At 40.7% G+C, this 22,341-nt stretch overlaps 1 protein-coding gene across 2 annotated transcripts in view; it reads left to right on the top strand.

Moving 5' to 3' along the window:
* tmtc1 (transmembrane O-mannosyltransferase targeting cadherins 1) overlaps positions 1–22,341 on the top strand; it is a 107,439-nt gene that overhangs the window by 30,707 nt on the left and 54,391 nt on the right. For both annotated transcript variants that reach the window (XM_084049611.1, XM_084049610.1), the window contains exons 5-6: positions 16,077–16,158; positions 20,287–20,390. In XM_084049611.1, the coding sequence (XP_083905737.1) occupies positions 16,077–16,158; positions 20,287–20,390 (186 nt within the window). The remainder of the gene's footprint in view (positions 1–16,076; positions 16,159–20,286; positions 20,391–22,341) is intronic.

Here is a 22,341-nt window from a genome sequence, read left to right as displayed (position 1 = left end):
TTGCTTGTGATAGATAATCCAACTTAGGGCTCAGCAAGAGTTCGGTTTGCTTCTAGTCCGTGGTGCGATTCGCTAATCGTCTTCGCCAGGCCGAAGGCGTGCGTGGCAGAGACTATATTTTGCACCCTGTCCGTCCGTCCGTCCGTCTGTGTCTGTGTGTCCGTCTGTCTGTGAACAGCTAATCTCCAGCACCGTTGGCCCGATTGCAGCGAAACTGTGCACGCACACTCCCTGGGTGCCAGAGCAGGAACTATTTTTCAGATCGGCCTGTTATAGCGCCACCAGGAGGGCCGATTTTCTTTTTGATATTCCTCACACAAATCGGTACACAGTATCTCTATAGTCATGTGATAAAGACAGATCTGTCTGATTTTTCGTATTCCATCCCGATTGGATAACATTGGCCTCCAAAGTTTGCAGGATTGGTCCGTTTTGAAATCATGAACGCAGCGTGCGATTTCTTTGAAATTTTGCACACACATTCCCACTATATAGGCGCAGGAAGAAATGCCACCCTTTTCACATTGGCCTGTTATAGCGCCATCAGCAAGTCGATTTTTGCAAAACACATTTTGGAACCAAATGCCTCAATGAAAGGCCTACGAAGAAATTGCACCCTTTTCACATTGGCCTATTATAGTGCCACCAGGAGGCCACAATAACATACCTGACCTGGCGGAGACCTGTGCTCCGAGGAGCACTTTTTCTAGTTGTGCATTGTGAACACACAAAGCCTTTTTCCATTTTTAGCCCTCTAGACTTGCTGTCCTCAGATCACATGTGGGACGCTCTAAATAACAACACGGAACTTTGGCAGCTGGTCGCTTATTGTGTTCAAATGTGATCTGAACAAACATACATTTGTCTTCCCTATCCCTGTGGGTTCATTTAACCAATACCACATTAATTTGGAGAAAAGTACAGTAACCACCATCTTGTTTCAGGTGAAAACTACCCATAAATCAAAGTAGGTACAGGTCTGAACTCCACAGGAATTACATAGTGTGAACAGTGTGAAAGAACTAAGCCACATCAGAGCTGAAGTTGACCCGAAAGAGAACTGAGTCATGTTACACTTGAACTGACAATGTGAACACACAGAGAACTGAGTCGTCTTACACTTGAACAACACAGAGAGAACTGAGTCGTCTTACACTTGAACAACACAAAGAGAACTGAGTCCTCTTTCACAAGAACTGACAATGTGAACACAAAGAAAACTGCAGTCCCTTTTCCGTTGGTCCACTTGAGGAGCACTCAGTTTGGTTTGTGTAAAAGCATCTATATACTATGTATCTGAGACAGAAATCACTTTCTTTTTATCAGGATTTTCATTCACATTCATTGAAGTTTCTCACAGAAAAATCACCAGCAAAGGAAATAAAGATGAAGAGGTGAAGGGACCATTATTTGACCATATTTGTTTACTCTGCTCACTGCAGCATCTGTTTCATGATGTGTCCACCAGACCTAGCTAATAAGGAGCAGGGGACGCAGTGAGTATGTACATGACTCCCATCTGCCTGCCCCCCCCCCCCCCCCCACACACACACACACACACACACACACACACACACACACACACACACACACACACACACACACACACACACACACACTGTTGCATTTTTTTTTATCCACATAGAGCCCCCTCATTTCCTCTCATGATATTTCTCATGAGAAATATCATGCCTCGACCATGTACCATCTTATGGGAAATAGCGAAACCGTGGGAGGTGAAGAAGAAAGATTTGCACAAAATCATCCCTTCGGGCCTCAACACCCTCAGCTGCTTGTAGATCGGCTATTCTAATAATAAAAAAGGGAGGGTTTTGGACATGCTAGGTTTCCACCCGACACCAACGATATATTGAAACTAAGAGAGAATAAGGTTTAATGTTGCTACTTTCTTTTCAAGTAGTGAAAGCAAGTCTATAGAAGTGAATGTATGTGCGGCTCAGAATACACACAGTTGGCTCCTTGGGACTTGTTGATAATTTTCAAGACATGCATTGTGGGACATTGTTCTGGGACTCTCATTAAACTACATGTCTCATCAGTCAGGACCCAAACCCTCTTATGCTGCGTTCACACTGGCAGCTGCAGAAGACACATCTCTTAACTGGCACCCGATTTGCTGTTGAAGTGTTGATGGACACGCACCGAGTGCCGCGCTATGAGCTTGTAGATCTGCTATTTTTGAAAAAACGTGAAGATGATTTTTTTATATTTTTTTTCCCGAAAAACTGTTAGTATTTAGAAAATGTTTAGAAGCGGCCTCAGGTCTTAATGGGTTAAGCATATTTGGATTGTGGTGATACTTGCGTTAATCGGAATTATTTTGACCGCAATAATCGTGACATGAAATGTTTCATATCGTCCCATCTGTACCTCTGGCAGCTTCTCTAATGGTTTTCAATGGTGGGAGAGTACTGGCTGTCCATCACTGAATAATTCATAAACCAGTTCAACCACACAAGAAGGAACCCATTCAATGCCAATAATGGAGTCAAGTCAAAACGTATGCCCTCCGCTAGGGCTGGGGTGGGATGGATGTTTAGTTCTCGCGGTAATAAATCCCTGTTTACCAACGGTATGGCGGTATCTCCCAAAAAAAAAGTTGTTTTGAATGAAAAAATAAAAATAATAATAAATAAATAAATAATAATAATCGTGGTTATGAACTCGACACCGCGGTATCCATTACACATTAACCGCGGTTATTGCCAGCCCTACCATCCTCCCTATGCTAATCATACTGACCATATCTGTGTTAGGACAGACACTACTGTAAGCTTATTGTGTGTGTATGTGTGTGTCCAGGGGCGTCACGGCCATGCACTGTGCGTACGACGCGAACACCCTCACTCTCACAGATCCGTGATTTCATACCCCCACTTTTTTATTTTATTTTTTTATTTTTTTATTATAAATCGGTAAAATCAGGCAAAAATAAGAATTAAATAACCTAACCCTAACCTTAAAACCGAAATAAAGTAACCAAAACACCGGAAAACTAACTAACAAAATCTGCCAAAAAAAACACATTTTTTTTTAAATACAAAATTCGTTTACATTTGACAGTTACAAATTTTCGCTTGAAAAAAATGATATTCAAAAGATTTGCAAAAAATAGCAGATCTATTTTTTCAAAAATAGCAGATCTACAAAGTGCCGCGCTATGAGCTTGTATATCTGCTATTTTTGAATAGCCAAAGTATAAAATAAGGGGTATAGTCCACCGAAAGGGGAGAGAGAGAGTGAGAGAAGGGGGGGAGATATTAGAGCCCAGATGTGCTAATGAAGGCCCAGGTCACAGTATTAATAACTAGAGTCAGAAATAGCCTACATGCCATTAGCAAGCTAATGTAGTCAGCATGGACCCTTGTCCTCTCTGTCTCTACACCTCCAAGACGTTGCTGTCGGGTGAAAACCTTGTATGGAATAAATACTAAGACTTACTCTATCTATAAAACACACAGACAGACTTAATCGCTTGCAAAAATAGCAGTCTACAAGTCTAGTAGATCTACTACTACTAGTAGAGCTTGTAGATTTGCTGATTTTGCTACTTTACGCTAACATGACTCCGCCAGATGGAAGAAGCTTGCTTCACGCACATATTTGTTTCACAGCCTACTGGTTACTCTATACCGCCCCTCATCTGGCGGAGTCAGGTTAACTTTACACTACTTAAGACCTTTGAAGCATGAATTTAAGACTCTCAAAAAATGTTAGGCTTTTTAAGGATGATTGTGTTGATAAGGATGAGGCCGCACAACTCTTAGCCACGATGCAGAAAGTTTTAATGAAAAGAAACCAACGTTTTGACAATTACTGTCTTCCTCAGGCTTTTTAAGGATCCACATAAACCCTGATGTTTAGAGAATTACTAGAACATAGGGAACCTCTTTTGCCTGTATCTTGGTCAGGAAAGAAGGCGTTGAGTTTGGTCTAAATCTCATCTCCCGCTAAAATTTCTACTTCAGTGTACAGTACTACTTCATTCGTCATTGTCTACACCAGCATTTTCAGTCCAAATAGCCTCATTTTGAAGGATATCGTCAACACCTCGTATCTCCATATATCAACATTTTACGCTTAGTGTGTTAAAAAACACAGTCAGGTATTTATTTTTCTTGTGTTGTATTTGTGCTTTTTTTGTTAACGATCGGTCTTAACGACTGAAACGCTATACTGTACAGTTAGTGAAATCCATCCAATCCAAAACGACTGTTATTTTCGAACCCCCCCCCCAAGAATTGGTATACTAGGGTTCAAGCGGTTAAATCAAACTTGCCTATTTCTGCATAAACACTGAACATGTTGGTGCTTCACAGCACAGGAAATGAAAAGGCTTGTTTCAGTGTGGACATGGACAAAATCACCATTACTCTCTCTCTGTCTCTCTGTCTCTCTGTGTGTGCGCTCAGGAGGTAGAGTGGTTGTTCAGTGATCGGGTTCCCAGCTCCTGTGTGTCCTTGAGCAAGACACTGAACCCCAATCTGCTCCTGTGAGCAGGGAGTGGGGTTCTGTCAGTGAGTGAATGTGTACCGCTTAGAACACATGGGCTCCTTTTCCACCGCGGTTGAACTGGTTCCCTTTATTTGTTCCCGCCTCATTTTGAACCAGTTCAGAGTGTTTCCACTGAAAATGAATTGGTTCAGAACCCTAAAAGTGGGTTTGGAACTGGAACAGAAAAATACTTGTTTTTTCTTGCCCTGAACTGGGAACCAAAGTGGGCGTGTCACTACTCTACAGGTTGGAAGATGCAGAAGCGATAAACAATGGCAAAAGCAAGTGAAAAATCATCATTAAAAAAAGAAAAGAAAAGTGAAACTGTAACTGCCTTTGACGTTAAATGGACACTTTGACCGGTTATATTCGACACATTGCTGGCCAGGCCTGGAATCAAACCTGGGGCAACTGGGGACTCCTGCCCCTAATTACAATGGTGCTTTAAATTGGTGGAAACGCAAGCCGGTTCGCAGCTGGTTCCGTGAAGGCACCAAGGCTCCAAGGATCTAGAACCGTACCAGTTCTAGAGCCAAAGTTCTTTTGCTGGAAAATGGGCCATAGTGTGTTTTTTTGATTGATTGATTTTTTTATTAGGCAAAAGAATGTAAAACAACACAGTTACATTTATAATACTTTTGTCTAAAAGGTCCGACCAAAAAAGTCCTTGCGGACTTGTTTCCGTTGGGGTCCTTGAATTAATTTCATAGACATATATAGTAGCAACCAAACAGTTCAAATCAACATAAAAATACAGGGAAAAAATACCACTATGTACAAAAAAAAGCATGAAAAATAAAAAATATATACAAAAAACGATATACGTTATATATATATATATTATTAAAAAAATAATATATTGATTGAATCTGCAGACTTCACATGCAGGGATAAATATGTTAACCCATTAAAACCGGGAAAGCATTTTAGATTTTAGTGTTAGCTATTAAAAAATAGCAGATCTACAAGCTCACAGCGCATCACTTTGTGCTATTTTTGAACATTTTTGAAAAATCTTTAAAGTGTTTGTTTGAAAAATGTTGAATAATTTAGATTTTTTTTTAACACAAATCTTTTGGGGGTCCCTGGCACAAAACATTTTTCAGATGGGGGTCCGCGGCCAAATACATATCATTTTGGGGGTCCTTGGCACGAAAACGTTCGAGAACTACTGATTTAGAAGGCCCCCATCAGGTCTTAATGGGTTTAAGTAAAATATTGGCTAAAAATTCAGTGTAACGATAGTTCATGTAGACATGGAAGGCAGAATGTTTATATTCTTAATTCAGTCTCCCCGGACCCCCCCCCCCCATTCGCTTACAAGCTTATACAGTTGTACTCCTTTAAGGCAGTACGTTCAACCTCTTGTCATTCTCATTCGCTACAAGCCAACTCACTCACGCCCTCATACCCACAGTGCAACACTGGCGGGTCATTTAAGCAGCTTCTGCTCTCTGTTCATTCTACATGCTTAGCTGTCATTGCAAGTTGTACAGCTGTAGGTTTTCAAATTCCCTCCACCTCCCCGGCCTCCTCCCTGTGGCATTTAGTTCATATTGTTATAGGTTGATTCTGTGTATTGTACTGTGGTTCTATGGATTATACTATGATTCTGTGTAGGGTTGTCCGATATTGGCTTTTTTACCGATAACCGATATACCGATATTGTCCAACTCTTAATTACCGATACCGATATCAACCGATACCGATATATGCGGGGATTATTGTGATTAGGGTAAGCTCAAATTTCATATCACACACGCCATATACAGTAAGAACTCCTGTAACTTATTTATAAAGCAAAAACAAAAAAAAAACATTTTTTTTTTTTCAAAAACCGATACCGATATTTTCCCGATATCAATTTTTATGCTAATGTCGGCCGATAATATCGGGAGGCCGATAATATCGGACATCCCTAATTCTGTGTATTGTACTGAGGTTCTATGGATTGTACTATGATATGTGGTAGTTTAATAAGGCATTGAAGGCAATGTTTATGTAAAACTGTATTTATGCTCTGCTCTGGGGGTTTTGTGATTGAAGATCTGTGTCATGTTTGCACAGAGAATCTGTAATATTACAAGAGCAGAGTCACACCGCCAAACTTGAATGCAATATCATTGCATATGGTAAATGGTTAATATGGTAATGGTTAATAAATGGTAAATGGATAATTAATGGTCTTGTTATTTCTGAGCTGAAGTGTCTAAATTAACCAATTATTATTTTGATATTGGTTCAATACTGATATTGCACTTTTAAGGCCGATATTGCCAATACCAATATGATGACCGATTAATAGTGCATTCCTAATCCTACCGTTGCAGTGAATGGGTGAATGTACATTTGAGTGGTTGGAAAGACTAGGAAAGGGCACTTTATACTGTAATTTACCATTCCATTTAGTGTGTTCCGCTCTCTTTCTCCCTTCTTTACTCACTCTGTCTCAAAGCGAGTTACTACTCTGTTTCTCCCTTTTATAATTGTAACGGTAATTAACGTTCACACCATTCCCCTTCGCTTTCACACTCTCTCACAGTAGAACGGCTGCTGTCTGGCATACTAACTTATAACACACCCACACACACACACACACATACACACATGCTGTGCAGAACAGTGCAACCTTTTCTGGATCAGGGCCCACTTGAAAATCGAAAGCGGAATTTGAATCGAAAGCGTTCACGTCCCACCCACTTGACCCCTTAAGTGGTCAGATGTGTGGGCCGCATGCATTTTCAGAGTAAGTTTATTTTAAAGATCAATCAATTGATTGTGTTCTGGCTTGGATCAACACGGAACTACTTGGAACTAACATACTATACTTTAGGCAACCTGGCCAGGATGGTCTGCTATTTGTGCGTGCGTCTTTTTCAACCTACACTTTTGTATTAACACAACAATTTTTATATTGCATGTCGTTTAGTACACACGCCACACATTTTTTTTTTGTGTGTGTGTGCGAGCGCATGGCGCGCGCAGACTATTTGTACTGTATGTGTGTGCGTGTCCTCGCATCAAATTCTTACCTCCACCAGGGATTTGTAACAGAAAAGCAAATGTTACAAATGGTTGGTCTGATAGGACCTCAGCGAAGATGGAGAACTTTAATATCAGTAAGATGCTCTCTCCATCTCTAAAAGAGCTTCTACACGCATGCCATGCATGCACGTGCACACACACACACACACACACACACACACACACACACACACACACACACACACACACACACACACACACACACTCACACTCACAGTAACTCTATCGTGGTTTAATATGGTTAGAGATGTGAGTTGAGTTGATTGTCATAGCGCTACACAATAACACCGTTAGTGTTCATTTAACTTTTAAATGTGTAAAAAAAAAGAGGACCTACTGCATAAGGGTCTATTTATACACCACAGATTTAGCTGTGCGCTGATGCCCAGTAATAGTCCATCTCCTGTTTATTACGTAATCAAATTTTGACCTAATCTAGCTGTGTGTGTGTGTGTGTGTGTGTGTGTGTGTGTGTGTGTGTGTGTGTGTGTGTGTGTGTGTGTGTGTGTGTGTGTGTGTCCAAATTGTAATGGAATAGCTCCATTCACTGCCCTATGGCTCAGGCCAAGCCAATAGATTGAGTTTAACAGAATGTATCCGGGCTTCACAGAGTGGAATAAAGTTAAAATGTCTGGAGCAGTTATCTGTACTGAAAACGTACAGTCCAACTTGGATTCTTTCTGTAGTAAATATGTTCAGTGGGTGGGCTGGCCTCAGATGAATGGACATCGGTGCGTATCGTTGCTGTCGGGTGGAAACCTTGTACGTCCAAGTGAATGTATTTTAACTCCTTGAACACCTTGGTAGGAAGTAGCATCCTCTGCCGCTCGCCCCCAGCCCTCCTTCCTCTGTAAATGGACCCGTTGATGCTACTAGTTTTCTACCAATATGAATTGTATTGTATGTACTATATGTATTGCTGATTAATTGAGTACAATGGACCACAATGGAAATCCTACTGACTCATTAGCCCACGAGGAGCCCCCACCAGGAGGACGTAGAGCTTCCGTCCTACTCCTCCAGCCCGTAGGAATATGTGCAGTGACACCCTCCCCTGAACACGTTGGATTAGAACCCCCATTGTAGTTTTTCTTCTTACTTATGCATGAAACTGTAGTATGAACCAGGAGGTTCAGGACTGAGTCCGAACTCTTGTTTGAAGTCGTTGCTGTCGGATTGAAACCTCATATCTCCATATTTCATTTTTTTGTAAATGAATGGCCTACTTCAGGGGTCTTCAACCTTTTCAGGCCAAGGACCCCCTAGCTGAGAGAGAGATGAAGCAGGGACCTCCTCAATATTGTATAAAATTGTGTTTCAGATGAAACTTTTTTGTTTGTTTACGTGTTCTGCTCTTTTTTCCCTCTAAACCTATACGTCTTAGCCAAAAATAGCAGATCTACAAGCTCACAACGCCTCGCGCTGCGAGGCGTTGTGAGCTTGTAGATCTGCTATTTTTGGCTAAAGTTCTCCTCAGAAAAAGGGATGCTAGGGTTCAAGTGGTTAAGGTAAAAAAAGAAATCATATCACGCAAAGATTTGGCGGACCCCCTATAGTAACTCTGAGGACCCCCTAGGGGTCCCGGACCCCCTGTTGAAGACCCCTGGCCGACTTCATCTATCTATATATACAATTTGAATCCTGCGCCATGTCGGTTGTCCGTATGCGACGCCAGTGTGACGTAATCTGACATCACGATGACAACGCCAGTGTGACGTAATCTCACGACAGCATGACATCACATGACATCACATCCTACCTATAAATTCTAGGATGCCGTCAGATCGCACCAGTTCGACGGCTTCCATAGTGATAAATAGTAATAATCTATACAAGGAACTCTCTCCACCACAAGAACTCTCTCCACCACAATGACGACAACTTCACCAAAGCCACAACGGCTGGAGATACAACGCCAGACATGGCGCACTGCAAAGTGAACGACGCGTCACGCTAGACGTTCGGGCCGCATAGCGGCCCGAACTTCTAGTATATACACAATTTGAATCCTGCGCCATGTCGGTTGTCAGTATGTACGTTGTAACGTTGTATGTGCCAGTGTGACGTCATCTCACGACAGCATGACATCACGATGAGACGGTCGTCCCGAATATGGACACAACGCCAGTGTGACGTAATCTCACGACAGCATGACATCACATCCTACCTATAAATTCTAGGATGTCGTCAGATCGCACCAGTTCGACGGCTTCGACGGCTTCCATAGTGATAAGTTTAGGAGAGCACAAAACTCTCTCTCACACTGTGAGGTGCCTGTAAGGTGGCACTGCAAAGTGAACGACGCGTCACGCTAGACGTTCGGGCCGCGTAGCGGCCCGAACTTCTAGTCATATACAAGTAGTGAAAATAGCCGATCTACAAGCTCACATAACAGAGATTATAGATCGGCTATCGCTATTTTAAAATGTCTGACTTTTTCAGATCTTTCTTGAAGGGATAGCCCATTGAGATGCAGCATCTCATTTTCGAGGGGGTCCCATAAAAACATGAGCAACAGACATAGATACATGCAATACAAGTATACAGATGCATTCATACACAGATGGCTGTATAGAAAATGATTTTAATATACCAATAAAAAAAGGAACGGTTTTCACTCGACAACAACGAAGTGAGGATGTTGGTGGGAGACTGGAGCTGCAAGACGATGGAGAACATTCAACAAAACAGACGCGTTCACACCCACGCACACACGCACAGTGTTTTCTCTCCTTCACGGAATGAACCTTCACACATCACACTGAATAGCATGACATCAACTCTGAGAGCGAGACCGAGAGATAGAGCATGGAGGTCAAAAGGACATCACACACACACACACACACACACACACACACACACACACACACACACACACACACACACACACACACACACACACACACACACACACACACACACACACACACACACATATTTGTATTGCTATATTTGTGAGGAAATCTACATTTTAGGGTGATAATTTTATGCAAATGTTGGTGCACGACACCCATAACCCTAACCCCTTAATTTAAACCTAACCTCTAAATGCCTAATCATAAGCATAACCGCAACCGCCATTTCTAACCATAAAACAAACATTCTTCTGGTGAGGACCAGGAAAATGGTCCTTACAATGTCTATTTCTCAAATTGTACTTCACTTGTGAGCACATTTGGTCCTCATAATGTCTATTTCTTAAATTCTACATTTGGTCCTCACAAGTACAGTAATACGCGCACGCACGCACGCACGCACGCACGTGTGCGCACACACACACACACACACACACACACACACACACACACACACACACACACACACACACACACACACACACACACACACAGAGACAGTGTGATGTTCTCCCTCTTGCTTTATGCGTTTCATGTATTTTCATTGCTAGCTGGTGAGCAGGAAGGCCTGTAGCAGAGCCTCATAGAGGGAACTCTTTTCACAGCAGACTGTTATGTTCAAAGTCATTACAGACGGGTTGACTCCCCCAGTTTTCAAATGCTTCCACCTAACAGTCTGCTTTTACTTACTGTAAGTAAAAGTAGTAATACTACAATATACAAATACTCTGTTACAAGTAGTAAAAGTTCTGTATTAAAAATCTGACCTCATGCAGTCGATGTGTTACGATTTTGAACCACTTTCAACCTGGCGTCCCTATTTTTGTGCATGTTATTTTTGGTGAAAATTAGGGCTTAGTTAAGTTGGAGTCCAGTTTTTATCTATCAAAAAGTTATGCATTTTCTTTTTCTTAGAAATGACATATTCTCAAATAGAAATGTCTATCAAGTCTCACATATTGAATTCAATATTTGTATGTTTATATTTATTTATTATTTATATTAAAATGTGGTTCAAAACGACGGTAATCGGTGTGGCCTTGGACACTCCAAAATCCGGATCGGCATGATGTGACCCAATAAATCTGGCATCGTTCGGGCTGTAATTCAAAGATTGTGGAGGAGATAGGCTGGCCTGAGAGCCTATGTTCAAAGCCAGCGTGGTGGGTGGGGGGGTGGGGGGGGCTACATAAATAACTGTGGCACATGGCGAGGACAGAAGAGAGGAGCTGGAGAGGAAATAGCAGTCAGTGGGAGGAATGCAGAGAATGAGTGGCGTGACTGCAGCGCAGGGTGCCGTGCATCACCACCACCAGTAAAGACCTTATCACTGTGCTAAGTGGAACGGCTGTGGTTTAGAATAGATCGGTGGTTCTCAAACTTTTTCATGCCAAGGACCACCCAGATTGATATGTATTTGGACACGGACCCCCAATCTGAAAAGGTTTTGTGCAGGGACTCAAAGACGAGAAGATTTATACATTTTCCAATCATTATACAAAAACTATTTTTCAAAAATAGCAGATGTACAAGCGTGCATCTTTGAGAACCAATGTTTATAGATCAGTGATTCTCAACCTGTGGGCCGGGGCCCACTGGTGGGCCATGACGGTATCACAAGTGAGCCCCCAAATAATTGCAATCAAATGATTGGCTTATGAATGTGACAAAAACAAAAAGATATCCATGAAGAAAAAAAGATTCAAGTCACCATGCAGGTGACTAATTTGGAGGGTCCTTAAAGTAATGCTAGGTAACTTTTTTCAATAAAACTAAAGTCAAATTGTATATCTTTTGTGAGTGGCAAATGTTTCACAACACCCACTCCATGAATTTCACCCCCGAAAGCCTTTTATTTATATATTTTCTATTGAACATGGTCGGGGGTGACTGTCCCGCGAAAATGACGTCATCTGGCCGGAAAATGGAAGCGGAAATGCACCGGTTTCCTGTTTGGCCAGGAACTACAGCACCGGTTTCCTGTTTGGCCAGGAACTACCGCGCTAATAACAAAAAGGAAACTCATGCTGATTTTTAGAGATTGTATGATTTGAAGAACGAAAAAAAAACAGAAAAAGAAAACACAGCTCACGGTAACTAAAGCTCCACTGGCTAAGAGAAACGATCCACAGATCGTATAAAACAATTAAAAGAACGCTTTTTAAAACGCTTCCGTCTTCCGGTGAAAACGAATGGAATTCTGGGTAACGCAGTAATAAACAAACGGGCTGCAGTGACGGTAATGACCAGCAGAGGCTGCTAAAAATCGTTTTTTTTTTTTATTTGCACTGTACAGCTTTAACATGAAAACGTTTGAGAATCACTGTCTTAAAACAGACATCTTCAGGTCTTATTTAGCTGATTCCTCCAACGTCACTTGGCCAGACTCACTTTTCCCAGCTCCTTGTTGAGCTTCGACCCCCCCCCCCCCCCCCATCATGTTACCTCTTGTTCCTCTTGTTGCCGCGGTTGCAGTTGTCATGGTGAATTAGCATCCTGTTGTGTGTGGGTGCCATGCCGACATCTCTGCCATGATGATCCCTCTGGGAGATGTTGAGGCCCAGGTCTGAAGGAGAACCTGTGTGTGTGTGTGTGTGTGTGTGTCGTCTCATTCTTCGCGCCTAGTGTGAAATTGGTCTTTTCAGTGATGTTTCCCAAGGACATGCTGTCTGTTTCAGCATCAGAATGCGGTTCTCTCTCTCTCCTCTTCTCTCCCTTTCTCCCTACCTAGTATTGTAGCAGTGAATTGTTTTAATATTCACTACGCACTACCAGTCTGTCTTTTATAGTTGTCGCAAAGGATGCAATCAGTCACGTAATTCTTCTCTTGTGTGTGTGTGTGTGTGTGTGTGTGTGTGTGTGTGTGTGTGTGTGTGTGTGTGTGTGTGTGTGTGTGTGTGTGTGTGTGTGTGTGTGTGTGTGTGTGTGTGTGTGTGTGTGTGTGTGTGTGTGTGTGTGTGTGCCCTCTTAGCTTGTATTGTAAGAAAGCAGTTGTTTAACCCATTAAGACCTGAGGCAATTCTTAAAAATGTTTTCTACATTTTCTAAACAGTTTTTTGAAAAAAATCTAAAAAAAAATTGTTCAAGATTTTTTTAAATAGCAGATCTACAAGCTCATAGCGCGGCAACTGTTAAAACAGTTTCGCTAGGAAGGTCCTCCATGTTAAAGGAAGTGATCTTTTTTTGGTCAATACAAAATGTATTTTTTTTGTTAAAAGGTTAAAGCACTATTTTCTGATAGTAATCATCACAGGAGTGTTTGTTCAGTAACAGGACTACCCCTGTCTCTCCAATTTTTTAACCCATTAAGACCGGGAACGCATCTCTGTCCTTTTTAGATTTATTTGGCTATTTTTTGAAAAATATATATATATATAAATATATATATATATATATATATATATATATATATATATATATATATATATATATATATATATATATATATATATATATATTTATATATATTTATATATTATTATTATTTTTTTAAAGCAAACATTTGTAACTCAAATCTTTGTTTCCGGGGGTCCCTGGAACAAAACATTTTGAGATGGGGGGTCAAATGGGCCAAATACATACAAATGTTTTCTAAATCCTAACATTCTGTTGCTATATCAGTGGTGTTCCAACTTTTCCATGTCAAGGACCCCCAAAATTATGTGTATTTGGTCGTGGACCCCCCATCTCAAAATATGTTTTTCCAGGGAACCCCCAGAAGCACAGATCGGCGCACAAATTTTCCACGATTAAATAAAAAATAGCAGATCTACAAGCTCATAGCGCGGCACTCGGCCGCGCTATGAGCTTGTATATCTGCTATTTTTTAATAGCCAAAGAAGTCTTACAATGACACAGATGCGTTCACTTCCCGGTCTTGATGGGTTAATAACCACCAATTTCACTTGTTTATCCTGTATCCTGTATGAGTTCTCACAACTGATTGGATAAAATTGGTATCCTGTCCTGAAAATGCATTTTCAGTTTAATAAAGAGCTGGAGAGACGGGGAGACTCCTGTTACTGAACAAACACACACAATGAGCACTATCAGGATATAGAGCTATTTAAAGGGATATTTCACTTTCAAAAAGACGTTGGGTCATTTTATCGTCTACTCAGGCTTTTGTGAGCCCCCCAGACCGTTTTTAAGTTGCTTGATTCAGTATTTAGATATTTGATATTCATTTTATCAGACACGCCCCCTTCCTATACAAACCCATTATAACTTCAAACTCCATTTTAACCATGTTAGATTAATCAAAAACACCCATCCTTGGTTCTGGTGGCTCACCCTGCCCTCCTAATACGCAAGGGGCCCTTGTTTTTAATATTTTTTGGGGAAAATGAAAAAAATGAAATGCAGTAAAAAAAAATAAAAAAAAAATGAAAAAGGTAATTGAAAAAGCATTTATTTTAACAAAGGAATATCACTTAGCCTACCTTTAAGTGATTAAAACAGTCTTGCTGGGAAGACCCTCTATGTTAATTATAGCACTGCAAGTTCTCTCTCTCTCTCTCTCTCTCCCTCTCTCTCTCTCTCTCTCTCTCTCTCTCTCTCTCTCTCTCTCTCTCCCCCCCCCCCCCTAATGACATCACAGTAATACTTTCCACATGTGGAGGTTGAACAGAACAAGGATAAATTGTTCTTAACAATACCCCCGATAAAAGAAAAAAAAACTTTATTGCTGATACGGCTGACTTGAAACTGCACTTTTGACCTTTCTTCTATTTATGCTGTTCCATACTTTCTTATACTTTTATTTCTCCTTAAATGCTTTTTTTAAATGCCTCTGCATTCCTTTTCCTGCCTTATGTAAAGCACTTTGACTCCACTTTGCGTATGAAAATTGCTACGCCGATAAACCTGTCTTGCCTTGCCTGTCTGTCCCTGCAGGCAGTGTATAGCTTGCAGATGACCTGACCTGTAGATAGATGGATGGAGCATTCATATCTGTATCTTTCTTCTTCCAGTCTTGTGCTTGTGTGAAAGCTCTTGCTGGGTATTAGGTCGTGTTCTTGAAATGAAACGCACACTTCATATCGTTGCTGTCAGGCAGAAACCTTGTATCTCCATATTTCAACTGTTTGTGGTTAGGTCTGTGTTGGTTTTATACATATTTAATAGGGGTGTAACGATACGTTTTAACAACGATTCGATACGTATCACGATACTTGGTTGTCGATACGATACATGAACGATACAGGTTAATTTAGAACGATACGATTCGATTCAATGATTTAAAATCGATATAGTAACTATTTATTTACCCAAACATTCTGTGTGAAAAATAAATACCTGGATAGTGGATATAAACCCCTCTTTCTCTTTTTTTTTCTTCTTAAAAGTACTTAGTATTGATATAATTGATTATTTGCATTGCAAAACGATTCGATACAAAGTCAAACGATACGATATTTTGCTGTTTGCATATCGATATAGTGGATTGTTGAAAATTCTAAACGATTTTTCGATGCAGTTACTATATCGTTACACCTCTAATATTTAATGACAACTAGTAACAAGAGCTTCTGACTAAATAAACTAACTACATTGCATCCATTGGAACCCTTTTAATTTTTTTTAATAAAAAAAAAGTGATAGTTTTGGACATACAAGGTTTCCACCCAAAAAACAGCATATTATATGTTTGTCTTCCAGACACCTGTGTGGCTCCAGGCTGAGGGAGCTTCCCCACATCTGCAGTCCCTTCCTGAAGCGAGCCTGCTTTGTGTCCTGCTATGTGAGTATCATTTTGACATTTGCATAAAACAAGGTTCCCAAACTTTTCAGGCCCCCCCCAAAATAATCATATTTGAACCCGGGACCCCCCCCCCCCCCCCACTCTATAGCAATAATCATTGCTATAGAGTGTTTTTTTCAGTAACAGATGTCTCCCTGTCTCTCCAGCTCTTTAATAAACAGAAAATACATTTTCCGGTAGGTGTCAAAATCTCAGCCATACAGGAGAAAGTACCCATTTTAAAGCTTAATTTGTATAGTGTTCCAGTTCCAATTTTGTCTGCTCATTTCTTAGTGTCATCACTTCCAATTTCACTTGTTTAATCTATATCCTGATTGGTTTCTCTGTCCTGGTTGGATAAAATTGGAAATGAAACTGAAACTGAAACGAAAAAGCATTTCTGTTTAATAAAGAGGTGGAGAGACAAGGAGACTCCTGTTGCTGGACAAACACTCTATAGCAATGAGTACTATCAGAATATAGAGCTATTTAACACTTATTTTAACCAAAGCAAATCACTTACCCTACCTTTAAGTTTTTAGTAAAAAAAAAAAGTGTCGCCCATACACCAGATAAAAATAAGAAACTAATCATTGAAGGAAAATAAATAATTTATTAATGCTTGGTTTGTTTGATTTCACCACCAACGTTTCTGGCTTACTTGTATACTTGATCTGCTTTGAGAAATACAATAAACAATACAAAAAAAGTTATATTGAAACACCAGAAAAAACGCACAAAAAAGCCGCTCGAGACAGATTTTTAATAATCTTTTGGGCCAAAAATGTCTCTTTTGATAATAAAGGTTGCCTATCCCTGACTTATACTGTATGTTGGTTTGTTTACTGTTGAGTGAGAAAACAATGTTGCACATTAAGCTAATCAATCTGGGGACCCCCCAAAATATTTTGGGGACCCCCTGTGTGTCCTGACTCCCAGTTTAGGAACCACTGGAATAAAACATGAAAGTGATATTATTATATGTATGGTTCCAAACATCTATACACTGTTTATTATACAGTACATCTCCGTATCATGAGGTTTCCTCTGAACTCAATTATTCATAGTGTCTGTCTCCAGTGGTTCTCAAACTGTTTTGGCTTCAGTACCGCCGGCGGTATATTATCAGTATTATACTGATTTCGGAAGCCTTTTAGCTGACTGCAGCATTTTGCTGAGAAAATATTGACATCAAAAGTCCAGTGAGCTGGTTCACTTCAAGCAAAGTCTGTCAATATTTTGTCATTTAACGTAACAGTAAAATACATTTTCCCATTTTCCACTTTTTGAACATTTGAGAAACACCGATCTTCTCAAATGACAACTTCTGAATAACACATTTTAAACATGAAGAGAGAGAGAGAGAGAGAGAGAGAGAGAGAGAGAGAGAGAGAGAGAGAGAGAGAGAGAGAGAGAGAGAGAGAGAGAGAGAGAGAGAGAGAGAGAGAGAGAGAGAGAGAGAGAGAGAGAGAGAGAGAGAGAGAGAGAGAGAGAGAGAGAGAGAGAGAGAGAGAGAGAGAGAGAGAGAGAGAGAGAGAGAGAGAGAGAGAGAGAGAGAGAGAATTTTGATGCAAGAGGCTACAACTGATTTTTCACCATAAAGACTCATCGGTCCCTCTCTCATCTTGTGTGTACATGATGCGTGTGTGTTCGTAATTGGCAATCAGATAAAATCAGCAGCAGCTGTTAAGTGATGGCTTTGGCATTTCTCTTTGGGTTAAACCACAGAACAACGACTCCAGCAAATATCTTGTAGTGAAGTTTATAATTAACCACTTAAACGCCAGCATTGGTATTCTGGGAAAACTTTCGCTGAAAATAGCCGATCGACAAGCTCTTTGTGAGCTTGTCGATCGGCTATTTTCAGCGAAGATATTTAATATATTTAAGTGAAAACAGAAAAGTCACCAGTATAGAGCCCTGAGGGACTCCGCTAGACACCGTATGGGGTTTATGTGGTTAACTGAACACATACATTATTCTGAGTTTGTTGTGGCAATCTGTGGAATTTCACATGAAGCTTGTAATTGCTCATGGCAGTTTTTCCACCACTGGAGGCCAGCATGCCCGGGAAAAGCTTTTTACATTGGCAGTTTTTCGAACAAAAAAAAAAAAATCAAGAGAGTGCCGCGCTATGAGCTTGTAGATCTGCTATTTTTGAATAGCCCCAAGAAATCTAAAAATGACACACAGATGCTGCGTTCCCTGTCTTAAAGGGTTATGGTCACACTATTTATATCTTTTCACCTTTCATACCTGAGGTATTCACTAATAGGACCACTTGTCCCATTTCCAACCTGTCTTACTCTTGCATATAATTGGCCGTCACTAACGCTCGTTATAAGATGGCACCATTTCAGTCTCTTTAGTCTGTGTCTCAGAGGAGGGCTTTGGACTCTTCGGAAGCCTGCCTGTCAGTGACATCAATGGTAGGCAGGTTTTGTCATTTCAAAGAAGATTTCAAGGTTTTTGTTTTTAAAGGTTCTATGACATTCATTTTCACTTTTTTTATTTTTTATGTTTTTTGGGGGGTTTTATGACCTCAATTACACCCCAAAAATCTGAACTTTGAACATTCAGTGGATTTTCTGTGGTCTGGGGTTTTCTGAATAATTAGGCTGAAAAGTAATCTGAGCTTGGCCTTTGGGCAGTGAAGTCACAGGCCATTAATCCCGCCCACTCTCCTCCTCGCCCCTCCCCTATCCTTTCCTTTGGGGGGGGGCGGAGCAAAGGCGATGATTGACAGGCAAAATCCCTCAACAGCGACACCCGCAGGCAAAGATTTATTATTTCATTGCAGTTGAAAAGGCTTTAGAAATGTGAGAGAAAAACACCTGCCATGGATCAATGGAGTGGAATTTTTTGTTTAAACTCTTTATACACGTTTGAAGGACCATGACAAAGACTTTTAATGTGTGGTAATGAAACCTTTAATGAATGCAATAACAATGGCCTCTATTTCAGCGTGTTACTTTCCAGGAAGAGAAAGGCTGTAGTTTCTATTAGCTTGGAATCCCCATCGACTATGTCATTGGTTGGACTGTTTCTGAACTGTAGAGAGTGGACAGAATTATACCATCTTATAGTGAGCACTAGTGAGGAGCAATTATATGAAGTTTGAAAATGGGCGAAGTGTTCCTTTAACCACTTGAACCCCAGCATCCCTATTCTGGGGGGAACATTCACCAAAAATAGCCAATCTACAAGCTCACGATGTATTACAACCATAGACTGTATACATGAGATGGACAAAGCCACTCCGCTGCTTTCTACAGACCGAAAATAAAGCCGATTGTTCCAAGACTGTAGGTCCGCCATCTTTCAATATCGCGTCATATCGCGTCATATCCTGCAGAATGAGACCAGACCATTATTGGTTGGGTAGCTTGTCAGTCAAGAGCGGGGGCGGGGAATGAATGCTATTGGTTGTGTAGCTTGTCAATCAAATCATCCCGCCCCTACTAGAGAATAGCCTACTTTATCGTCAATTTTAAAATAAATAGGACCATAATTTAGCAAAACGCATATCCTGATGATTGAAAGGAGACTTTAAACTAGCGACTGGAAGCATATAGAATTTATGACAATGTTTATTACAGTAAGAAAATCTAGTCTAAAGTTTGTCAAAAAACCCATTCACTAGCGTTAAAATTAATTCTTTCTGACACCGCAGGTCGGCGCAGGGTAAAACAGCGCCACTCTGGCCATTTTGTCGGCCTCATCGTAAATATCTAAGACTTGCCCCTTGATTGCAACGTGTGTAGATCGGCTATTTTAGGCAAAGAGATTTGGTGTAGTGGGAAAAAGAGCACACCAGGTATATAAACTCCTATAATCTGAACTCATGTCCAGATTACTTGGAGCATATATATACAGTATATATAGCATCGCAATCATTTTATCCACTTTATCCATTTATGTGTTGGCAGATGTACAATCTGCTATTTTTGAAATCTTTTGTAAAATATCTAAAATGTTTGGAAAAGTATAGAGGGTTCAAGTATTTAATGTAAAGTAATGTAATGTAATGTATTTAATGTAAAGTAATGTAATGTAATGTATTTAATGTAAAGTAATGTAATGTAATGTATTTAATGTAAAGTAATGTAAGGGTGCTCTCTCTTCTAGGTGACCATCATCATGTCATTCAGGCTGTGGTTGATGGGTGGGTCCATGCCTCTCTTCTCTGAACAGGACAACCCTGCATCCTTCTCCCCGCATCTGCTCACAAGGTCAACACACACACACACACACACACACACACACACACACACACACACACACACACACACACACACACACACACACACACACACACACACACACACACACACACACACACACACACACACACGTTGATTTATTTAATCGACTAGATCAGGGGTCTTCAACGTCTTCAGGCCAAGGACCCCTTGGCTGAGAGAGGGAGAAAGCAGGGACCCCCTATTATATATTGTATCGAATATTTATTTTTTCATAGATTTCATAGGCAGCTTCATAGACTTGTTTCACAGCACTATCATGTTGGATTCATGTTAATGTGTATTTTCAGACATTTAACCAGGCACTTAAACAACACTTAGTAAACCTGACCTTTCACTCTGTACTTAGCCTGCTCTTTTTCCCCCCTATACTAAACCACTTTGCCGAAAATAGCAGATCTAGATCTGCTATTTTTGGCTAAAGTTCTCCTCAGAATGGGGATGCTTGGTTGAAGTGGTTAATGTAAAAATCACACAAAGATTTGGCGGACCCCCTGTAGTAACTCTGAGGACCCCCTAGGGGTCCCGGACCCCCTGTTGAAGACCTCTGGACTAAATCCATTAGTCTGATTAACTACCCACAGCGCATCACAACATGGCGCGTTGTGAGATTGTAGATCTGATTTTTTTTTAAAACCATACAGAGCCTGCATACTTGCTGCTGATAACGATATCGATATCAAACCGATATGTTGGTCTGGCTGTAAGTCATACGTTTGGTCAGTAGTGACAAGACAGAAACCAAACTAACAGTGTGGTTAAACTGTTGAACATGCTCCCTGAAGCCCTACACCCTTGCTAATATAAAGGTAACTTTTGAGAAAACATTCCTTTGTTTGAATCAATAATTGATTCTACACAATGAATGTCATTTTCTCCTTGCTGAAAGATTATTAGAGAATCCGGTGAGGCAGCTGTCTTTGAAGTGGATGCTTTTGGCACTTGGCATTGTTTCTAAGTTGTAATGTATTGCAATCACGGTGCAGGCCTGTCAGAAATTCACCACACAGTGTCCATTTTTGGATCAACCCAGATCCCTGAGCCCTGTAGTACTGTATGTATTATTAACCACATTAACCTTGGTGTTCCTATTTTTATCAAACATTTTCAAACATAATACACATTTTCACAATTTTTCAAGATGTGTCACAATTTGTCAACATTTTTAAAGTGTAGCCGAAGTATGAAATAGTGGTCAAGACACCATGAGAAAAGCAGTGATTTGTGTAAAGGAGTTAACACATTGACCGCCAGAGGTTAATCTCATAATGTACTCACCAGTGCCAACATTTTATTGTTGTTTTTTGTTTTTTTCACGTCGCCATAGACCTTGTTAAAATCCTTAAAATTGAGCTGTGCACTGTTTGTAAACATCGCAGAGATCTGCCTGGTTCGAGCAGTGAAAACCACGTGTCAAACGGAGCCGCCATGTTGTAGTTGGAACGGTTTATGTTAAACAGTGATCACCGAGGAGAAAAAACTACAAGGAGAAAATGGGGTTTCAGTTTCGTCATTAGAACAGGGGCCGACGGGATCGGCAAAACCGGATCCCGAATAATTCTGTTTCCGGTGGTGTTACAATGAAATGTGCCGTATCAAAAATTGAAAAAATTAAAATAAAAATCGAAAAAAAGGAAAAAGCACCACAGCACGTAGGCTACGGGATCGGCGCTTTACGGTTGGATTTATCGGCCCGTAGGCTACGGGCCTGGCGGTGGTAGTGTTAATAGTGAATATTAGAACTTGGTTAATGAGTGAGTTAGTAAGCATTAGGGGTTGATGGAGGCTACAGTACCCGTGACTATTGGCCCTGTGAATCCCCTCAACAGCTCGAGTGTGGGTTGACTGTCACTGTAAGAGAAGATAATCTGTCTTTAGCATCAGCAGTCTACACATACACAGTGGAAAACCACCTCTCCCC

The sequence above is a fragment of the Gymnoscopelus microlampas genome, assembly GCF_963454915.1.
Source record: "Gymnoscopelus microlampas genome assembly, chromosome: 23".
Taxonomy (NCBI): domain Eukaryota; kingdom Metazoa; phylum Chordata; class Actinopteri; order Myctophiformes; family Myctophidae; genus Gymnoscopelus; species Gymnoscopelus microlampas.
Note: the sequence above shows the minus strand (reverse complement) of the source record. Positions and strands in the feature narration are given on the sequence as shown.